General features: G+C 54.2%; 3 protein-coding genes across 3 annotated transcripts in view; 2 read left to right on the top strand and 1 right to left on the bottom strand.

Moving 5' to 3' along the window:
* The window catches only part of PTSG_11743 (uncharacterized protein), a gene marked incomplete at its 3' end in the record, with an annotated part of 1,730 nt that extends 1,398 nt beyond the window's left edge, over window positions 1-332 (top strand). The window contains exon 5 of the mRNA XM_004997400.1: window positions 147-332. Within this exon, the coding sequence (XP_004997457.1) occupies window positions 147-332 (186 nt within the window). The remainder of the gene's footprint in view (window positions 1-146) is intronic.
* Window positions 333-1,609: 1,277 nt separating this feature from the next.
* Window positions 1,610-8,392, top strand: PTSG_01482 (uncharacterized protein; the record flags this gene model as incomplete). The annotated part of the gene is made up of 21 exons (XM_004997399.1): window positions 1,610-1,709; window positions 1,883-2,014; window positions 2,220-2,338; window positions 2,598-2,705; window positions 2,990-3,038; window positions 3,330-3,376; window positions 3,634-3,726; window positions 4,029-4,142; window positions 4,358-4,543; window positions 4,818-4,938; window positions 5,204-5,283; window positions 5,583-5,700; window positions 5,883-6,033; window positions 6,261-6,419; window positions 6,651-6,767; window positions 7,036-7,125; window positions 7,284-7,370; window positions 7,609-7,756; window positions 7,928-8,011; window positions 8,123-8,170; window positions 8,336-8,392. 21 exons carry the CDS (start codon window positions 1,610-1,612, stop codon window positions 8,390-8,392), a joined length of 2,208 nt encoding a protein of 735 aa, XP_004997456.1.
* Window positions 8,393-8,458: 66 nt separating this feature from the next.
* PTSG_01481 (uncharacterized protein) overlaps window positions 8,459-8,574 on the bottom strand; it is a 4,404-nt gene continuing 4,288 nt past the window's right edge. Inside the window, exon 13 of the mRNA XM_004997398.1 lies at window positions 8,459-8,574. This exon is cut by the window's right edge and continues 201 nt beyond it. The gene's annotated coding sequence lies outside the window, so the exon portion shown is untranslated.

Raw genomic sequence — 8,574 nt, 5'->3', positions numbered from 1 at the left:
CGCGACGACACACACACACACACACACACACACACACACACACACACACACACACACACACACACACACACACACACACGCCGTGTAGTATGCACCTGTCCCTCCTCTCATCCCCACCCCCATTCCGCCCGCGTCCATCCGTGCAGGTGATGGATGAGCTGGTGCCACGGGAGACGGGTCGCGATGCGCGGATCAGCAAACGAAAGGGCGCAAACGAAGCAAGACGCGCGCGGGCCGTCAGTCCAGACCCCGACGACGCCACGCTCATGGGTAACGACCAGTTCAAGGCATACATGCAGCGCCGCAAGTACCAGCAGGAGAGGGAGAGGTGAGACACCGACCGTCATGCATGTGTGTGTGTATGTGTTTGCATGTGTTTACATGTGTGCATGTACATATGTGTGTATGCGTGTGTGCGGCTGGAGGAAAGGGATGGGTGTTGAGAAAGTGTAATGGAGACTGTGAGATCCCACGCATGAGCATCATGGGTGGCTGTGTTGCACTTGCATGCGATACGCGCTGTGCGTTTGTCTGTGCATTCTCGCGCACGCAAACACACACATTCATTCATTCACTCACACACACACACACTCACACACACACTCACACACACACTCTCACACACACACACACGCACGCACACACACACACACACACACACACACACACTCTCTCTCTCTCTCTCTCTCTCTCTCTTCCTCGTCACTCACGCAAACTCGCATCTGGCAGGTCGAAGCGCAAGGAAAAAGCCATGGCCCGCGTCAGCCAACACGAGCAAGAGTACGAGCACACACACACATGTTGTTGTGCGTGTACAGTCGTTGCTCACATGCTCAAAACATGCGGAAGGTTCTCTGCTCTCCACTTACACGGTTCCCACATTGCGAAATGGACCATCTGTCCCCCGCCCCTTCTCACACGTCATCATCATCATCATCATCATCATCATCATCATCATCATCATCATCATCATCATCATCATCATCATCATCATCATCATCATCATCATCATCATCATCATCATCATCATCATCATCATCATCATCATCATCATCATCATCATCATCATCATCATCATCATCATCATCATCATCATCATCATCATCATCATCATCATCATCATCATCATCATCATCATCATCATCATCATCATCATCATCATCTCGTGTCGTGTGCGCAGGGAGAAAGCGAAGATGTCTGCACTGCTGGAGATGGCAAGAGCGTCCAAGCACGCAAACGCGCTATGGAAGTCGTAGGGGCTCGTGCTTGTTTGCTTGCGTGTGTGTGTGATCATTCGAGTACAGCAGCTGCTCCATTCGTGAGAGTGAGGCTTGGAAGGAACAATAGATTGTGCTGCTGCTGGGGGCAAACACACACAGACACATACAGACACACACACACACACACACAGACAAACGCAGACACAGACACACAGGCACACAGACACACACACACACAGACACACACACACACACACACACACACACACACACACACACACACACACACATACACACACACACACACACACACACAAAACTGCTTGGTGATCATTCGGTGCAATTATTTTGGGTGCCTCCCGCGACCGTTTCGAAAAACAACAACGAAGATGGGCGACGCGAGTGGTGGCAGGGAGGGTGCAAGGAACAGCGTTGGTAGCAGCAGTGCAAGCATAACAGTGGCACAACACTTGCGATACCTCCAACAACGTGAGTTGCATGCGACGAATGCCAAAGGCACATGTGTGCGTTTGTATGTGTTAGTGTGTGGTGAAGCGTACTGCGCCGTCGGTCTTGCCTTTGCCTGCCCACTTTGGCGTTTTTTCACGCACGCCACCACGAACGCCACCAATCTCATTTGTTGTTTGTCTTTTGGTGTGCAGATCCATCGTCGCCGAGCAACAAAGATGCGGTCTTGCATGCCATTCAAGGGTTGGAAAGCACTGCCAAGGAGCAAGGGCTGGACAATGACCACCTCATGGATATGGTGGCAATCATCACATCAGGCACACACTGTAAGTCGCGCCGTCACGGCTACAAGCGACACAGCCACCACCCCGGATCATGCTCATGGCTCCACGTTCAGGCTAATGCAGCTTGAGTTGGGCTCACCCATGAACGCGTATTCGTGTGTGCTTGCAGCTGTGCCGCTGCACTTTCAGATGCCTCCTGCTCACACTGCACTTGCCTTTGCTTTGTGCTTGTGCGCCGCAACTACAGATGTCGGGCTCACGCGCCGGCTCATTCGAGCCATGATCCCGAAGAAGCAGGTGGAGTCACGGGTGGTTGTGCGCCTCGTCTCCCGCTTCAGCCACCCGCTCCTGCCACGCAGCCTCCAGGTGTGAGCAAGCGTACACGTCTGTGTATTTCCGTGATGTGATGTTGTGTGTGTATACGCGTGTGTACGCGTGTGTATGTGTGTGTGTATGTACGCTTGTGTACGTGTGTGTACATGAGTGAGTGTGTCTGTGGGTATTTGGCACAATGTCTACGCTGTTATCGCTGTAGTTGTTTTCGCTGCCACTATTCGTACTATCCTTTCTTCGTGTCTCACCCTGTCATTGGGGCCCATCTCACCATGCAACCCCTGGCATGCAGCCCATGCTACTACAATGGCTGTTGGCGGTGTATGAGCTGGTGGACGACCAGCGCCCACTCCATAAGCTGTATGGCGTCCTCTTCTACTGGCTCGACTACGCCTCCTTGGTGCGGTCTCATGTTTAATGTCCGTGGTGACAGCATGTCTCATGCCAACATTGCGAGCTTGTGGTGTGTGCTGTGTGCGCGTGCGTGCGTGTGTGTGTGTGTGTGTGTGTGTGTGTGCCTGCCTCTGTGTGTGTGTGTCAAAATGTGCTGGCCTGTTTGGTGCTTGCAAAGCTTGTGTATGTACATGCTGTGTGCTTGCGCGCATGCATACACTAATGATTGCTTTCAATGGCTCACGATGGTAATAAATGACCGCGCGTGTTGTTGCATGGCATTCATTGCAGCTGCCACACCTCTGCCATCTCCTGTATCGCCTCACAGAGAAGAAGGACGGTGCGTGCGCTTTGGAGAACAAGAGAAGGGGCGTTCGGGGCCATGAATCTCTCGTGGCCGTTGACTGCTGCAGCGCACCGTGTCGCATGTTTACACTCACGCCTGTGTTGTGTGTGTGTGTGTTTGTTTGTTTGTTTGTTGTGCGTGCGTGTGTCTGTGTGCTTGCGTATGTATGTGTGTCTGTGTACTTGTGTATGAATGTGTATCTGTGTACTTGTGTGTGCGTATGTCTGGATCTGTGTGCTTGTGCGCGTTCGCGCGTGTGTGTGTACTGTACTGTACTGTTGACAGTGCAACCATTCCGGATTCGTCGCCTCATGCGGCTGCAACAACATTTGGTCAGCATCACCGTACACCGGCACACGCTCGGCTCCAATGCCACCCCACATGCTCCATCGCTTCTTGTACCACTGCCTCGCGCTGCTCCCTTGTTGTTTCACATGTCTATGCTGTCGCCGCCCACCACTTGGTATCGACGGTCATACGCTCATCATCACTGTTCCCCTCAACATCACCTCATCATCACCTCACCATCACCTCATCGTCAACCATCACCACAACCAACTCCATCCCTCCCTTCCTTCCCCTCCGCCAGGGCCCGGAGCCGTGCCTGACTGCGCTGCTGTCGTGCTACAAGCTCTTCCAGCCCGCCATGGTCACGCTCGTCGTGCGCCAAACGTCGCGAAAGGTTCCAGTGATGCGTTGCTGGCTGGTGACTCACGTGGCCGGGTGCTCCTGTGGTGCTTGGACGTGTAGTACGCTTTGTTTTCGTGATGTTTTTGCACGCACATGCACAGTTGCACAACTTGCATGAGCACAATCGCACACACACACACATACACACACACACGCACGCATGCACGCACACACACACACACACACACATACACACACACACACACACACGCACGCACGCATGCACGCACACACACACACACACACACACACACACACACACACGATATCGCGCATCCACATTGTGCCCTACAGCGGTGGTTCCCTGCGCTCGACAAAGAGATGGTGAACGACATTGCGCGCGTGCAGCGACGCAACAGCACCGGTGTTCATGACATTCACGCAGACGACGCTGTCGACGTGTCCACGGTACGCGACCGAGCGGATGGTGCTTGCCTTAGTGGCGGTGATGGCATTTGTGGCGTGGAAGATGGGTTGATGTTGCTCGGCACACCATGTCCTGAATTGAAGCTGACATGCAAATCGTCCAACTCATGCACCATGACAACATGTGTCACCCGCAACAACACTGACCACCACCACCACCAACACGCATCAATCACCACCACCACCACCGGCTGCAGTTGCTGGCGCGGCGCCGTCACGCTGTGCCGCAGCTCAAGGCCGCAATGGACATTTTCCACCAGCGCCACTTGTCTGACGGGCACGATCCCACACGACGTCTGCGCGCTGTTGCCGCTGGTGAATCCGAACACATTCTCAGGCGCGCGGCTGCTGCTGATGTTGCACCCCATATTGGCAGACTGGCGGTGCGTTGGCCTGGGCCGTGGACGTGGGATGACGGCAGTTGTGATGGGTGGCTTGGTATTGCGAGGGTGCGCGGTGGTGTGGCGTGACATGTTGCTGTTGTTGTGTGCCATGTTGTGACTGTTGTTGTTGTTATTGTGCTGCACAAGTGCTGAGCAAAGCTGAGGTGCCTGGAACATGCATGCGTTCGTTTGCGCTTGCCGTGTCTTGTGCGACTATCCAATTCACACCACACGTGGGTGCTCGCAACCTCCACCTCCACCTCCGCCTCCACAGCTCCCGGCGCAAGTTGCTGCTGTGCTGACGACGCGAAACCTGCAGCACGTGCTGTCTGCTTCGTCGTCCCCTGAACTCATTCAGCGGCTCTCGTATTGGCTCTTTGCCCAGTTTGCAGACGGTAAGCCACCTCATCGACATGTGCTGATGGTCGTGGGTGTGATCTCGGAACGTGATATGGTGTGATGGAGCGGTTGCACCTGTGCAGCACGTAATTGTTTGGTTTGTCCCTTCATCGTCCCTTCACGCGTGTGCCTTGACTCGCTCATACGTGTGTGTGTATGTGTGCATATGTGTGTGCGTATGTGTGTGTGTGTGCGCGCGTGTGTGTCGATGGATGCAAAATGGTGCGCGCATGCTCACGTGTATGTGATGCGCGCGTGCAGGGGAGAAGCACATGCTGAAGTATTCGCGATACTTTGATCAACTGTTGACCGCGACGGCCGAGTTTGCAGCCTTTCTGCAGGTGACATTGCAGGAGAACGGAGGGCACAGCGTGCATGTGTGCGTGTGCACGTGTGTGTGTGTGTGCGTGTATGTGCGCGCGTGTGTGTGTGTCAGTCACTTGGGGAGATGATGACGTCGTAGTAGACAGCTTTTCATTGACATATGTACACACACACGTGCACACACACACACGTGCACACACACACACACACACACACACACACACACACACACGTGCACACACACACACACACACACACACACACACACACACACACACACACACACACACACACACACACACGTGCACACACACAGGAGACGCCGCCTGCTGTTGAGGATTTTCTCGAGCGGGCGCTGCTGCAGTGGAACGGCGACCACTACCAATCTTCCATCCTCACCCTCATCGCAACAGCCGTGCCCCGTCCATACGAAGGTGCCAGCCAGGGTGGTGATGATGACTGTGTTGTCGGTGCTGCTGTATCGTGTGCATCTCCATTAGCTTGGTGCTGTTTATTTGTTACCGCCTTCATGCACACACTTACTCACGCCCGCGCATCTGTATCATTCCAACTCCCTCCTGAACGTGTTTGCGTGTTCTCACCTTCATCTCTTCAGATCTGTACCCCGCGTTTCTGCAACCGTTGTCGTCCATCGCCATGTTTGCGCCCGTTTCGCTCCTATGCCGCCTGCTTGACTGCTATCGCGCTGTGACAGAGACATACACGCGCTTCCCCTGGGCAAACGCGAGCACCGCACACAAGCGGAGGTGCGCCATGCTCGTGTTGTTGGTGTTGTGTCTGTGGTGCATTCTGCAACGCGCATGCTTGCGTGATGGGAGGCTGTGAACTGATACTCAAGGTTTTCGGACACACACACACACACACAACCACACACACACACACAACCATACCGAAACACACACACACACACACACACACACATACAACCATACCGAAACACCCCCACACACACGCACACAACACCACCTGGTAGGTTTGTTTTCCACGAACCTCCGCCCGCTGGGGACCACCACGCGACCATTGAGCAGCTGCTCGCGTTTGTCGATGCACAGTGCGAGCTGGCGTTGCAGCGGTGGCCCGGAAACGAAGTGCTGGAGCACCACGTCTTTGCCATTTACGAAAGCCTCGGACAGTGAGTTGTGACACGTGTGTGTGTGTGTGTGTGTGTGTGTGTGTGTGTGTGTGTGTGTGCTGGCAAAGGTGTCCATGACATTTTCACGCTCCTTGCCGTGTGCTCGATGCCAAGCTTTCAAGCTCATTACTTGTCCTTTCCCTCTTGCATCGCACCGCATTCCCTGTCTCCATACTCCACCCCCGTCACCCATCCACCACCACTCACCATGAACATCACACACACACACAGCGCGTGCCGCGTGCGAGGCCTGCCCATCGTGTGCATCCCACCGCCGGGCGTTGTCTTTGATCTCCTCTCGTCCTCGTCCGCCTTTGCGCTCTCCCGTGTTGGCGGCATTCTTGCAACGTGGGTTGATTGTACGCGCGCGCGCGCGCGTGTGTGTGTGTGTGTGAGTATGTGTGTTTGGACTTGCACGTGCCGATGTCGTGAACGCGTGTCAACGCAGAAGTTCATGGGATGTTCCCATTGCGTGGAAGCAAGCGATGTTGTTTGCTCGTTCACAGTTGTTGACGTTTTCCTCACCTCCTCCCCGCCCCTCACCCTTTCTGTCCGTAATCACCACCACCAACACTATCATTGGCAACACCGCCGTCATTGCTGTTGCCGCGAGCAGCACGAGGGATGACTACAAGCACCATTGCGACGAGGTCAAGCCACAGCTCGACACGCCACCACCGATCCCCCACCTCGACCTCTTCAACTGGTGTGTGTGTGTGCTATTTGTGTTACTGCTGCGCGCATGCTGGGGTGTATCGTATATCTGTAGTTATGTTGTGTGCGCGTGGTATGATCACGTATTCAAATATGTTAACATGTGTTGTTGCTACACCGTCACCTTCTTGAACTGCGCATGTGCACCAGCTACATCATCGACATTATCAACATGGTCTGGCGCAGCAGCGTGTTTGGAAAGTCAAGAGACACAACCATCCTCTTCGACGATATCCAGTGCGTGTGTATGTGAGTGAGTGAGCGAGCAACTGTGAGTACGCTGATATCTGTATGAGAAGGCGTGTCATCGCAATAGCGCTACAGTTTGTGGTTGGGATGTCAATACCACTACGTTTTTCCCTCGAACATAGTGCTTACTCTCACCCCACCCAACGCAAACATACACACACACACACACACACACTCTCTCTCTCTCTCTCTCCTCGCACTCACCCTCCCTTCCTCTTTCACACAGGGAGGGTGAGCGGCAGTCGCTGAGTCACACGTCGTCACCGAAGAAACGCGCGCACATTCGCCAGCGCTTTCGATCGCGCATCGAGACGTGCATTCACGCAAATCTTGCGCTACAAGCTCCGACCGTCCACGCGCTCTCCCTCGCCTACGTACGTGCGCATGTGTTCACCCTTCTCTTTCATGCTGTGGTTGTGAGTGTGTGTGTGTGCGAGTGTGTGTTGTGTTGTGTGATGCCACGCGCACCTTGGCCTTAAGCCGTTACAATGAAAAGATCATAGCCCTCAACCCCACCCCCTCCTCCACTGGTCTTGTGTCCACAGAGCACGTGGTGTGCTGGATACTCGCACGCGTTTCTTGAGAGCGACAGCACGCCGGCACACAAGCTCAACCCTACAACAGCACAGGTACATGCATGGCTGCGCGCGCGCGCGCGTGTGTGTGTATGTGTGCGTGAATTTGCGTGTTCCATTCGCTTACTCTGTTCCCCTCCGTCAACCAACACCTTGTGGTGACAGGAGCGAAAGATTGAACTGTGGCAATTTCTTCGCGACAAGTGCGCGCTGGTACGTGCATGTGTTCGTGTGCTGTTTGCTGGTTTTGGTACCTGCATATGTGCAGGCACGAATACGTTCATGTGCTGTCTCCGCCCGGCTTCTCGGCCGTCTTTATATGCGAGGCTGTGTGATTCACAAATCAACCCCGCCACATACGCACACATCATATGACAGGATGGGCTTGCGCGGTTCCTGATTTCGTCCATTCCCAGATTGAAATCAAGGGAATGATTGTTGTTGTCGCGCGCTGACTGTGCAGCTGCCTTGTATTCGCGCAACCCGCACGCACGCATGCCTGTCATGTCACACGGGACGAAGAACAATGCTTCCGTTTCTGTGAAAACCACTTGAGAGTCGTTGTATTGTGTTGTGTTCAACGCATCCATGTGTCAGTTTCTTCCGTTACTTCTTCG

The sequence above is a fragment of the Salpingoeca rosetta genome (genome assembly GCF_000188695.1).
Source record: "Salpingoeca rosetta unplaced genomic scaffold supercont1.4, whole genome shotgun sequence".
NCBI classification, from domain to species: domain Eukaryota; class Choanoflagellata; order Craspedida; family Salpingoecidae; genus Salpingoeca; species Salpingoeca rosetta.
The sequence above is the reverse complement of the archived record's forward strand: the minus strand, read 5'-3'. Positions and strand labels throughout refer to the sequence as shown.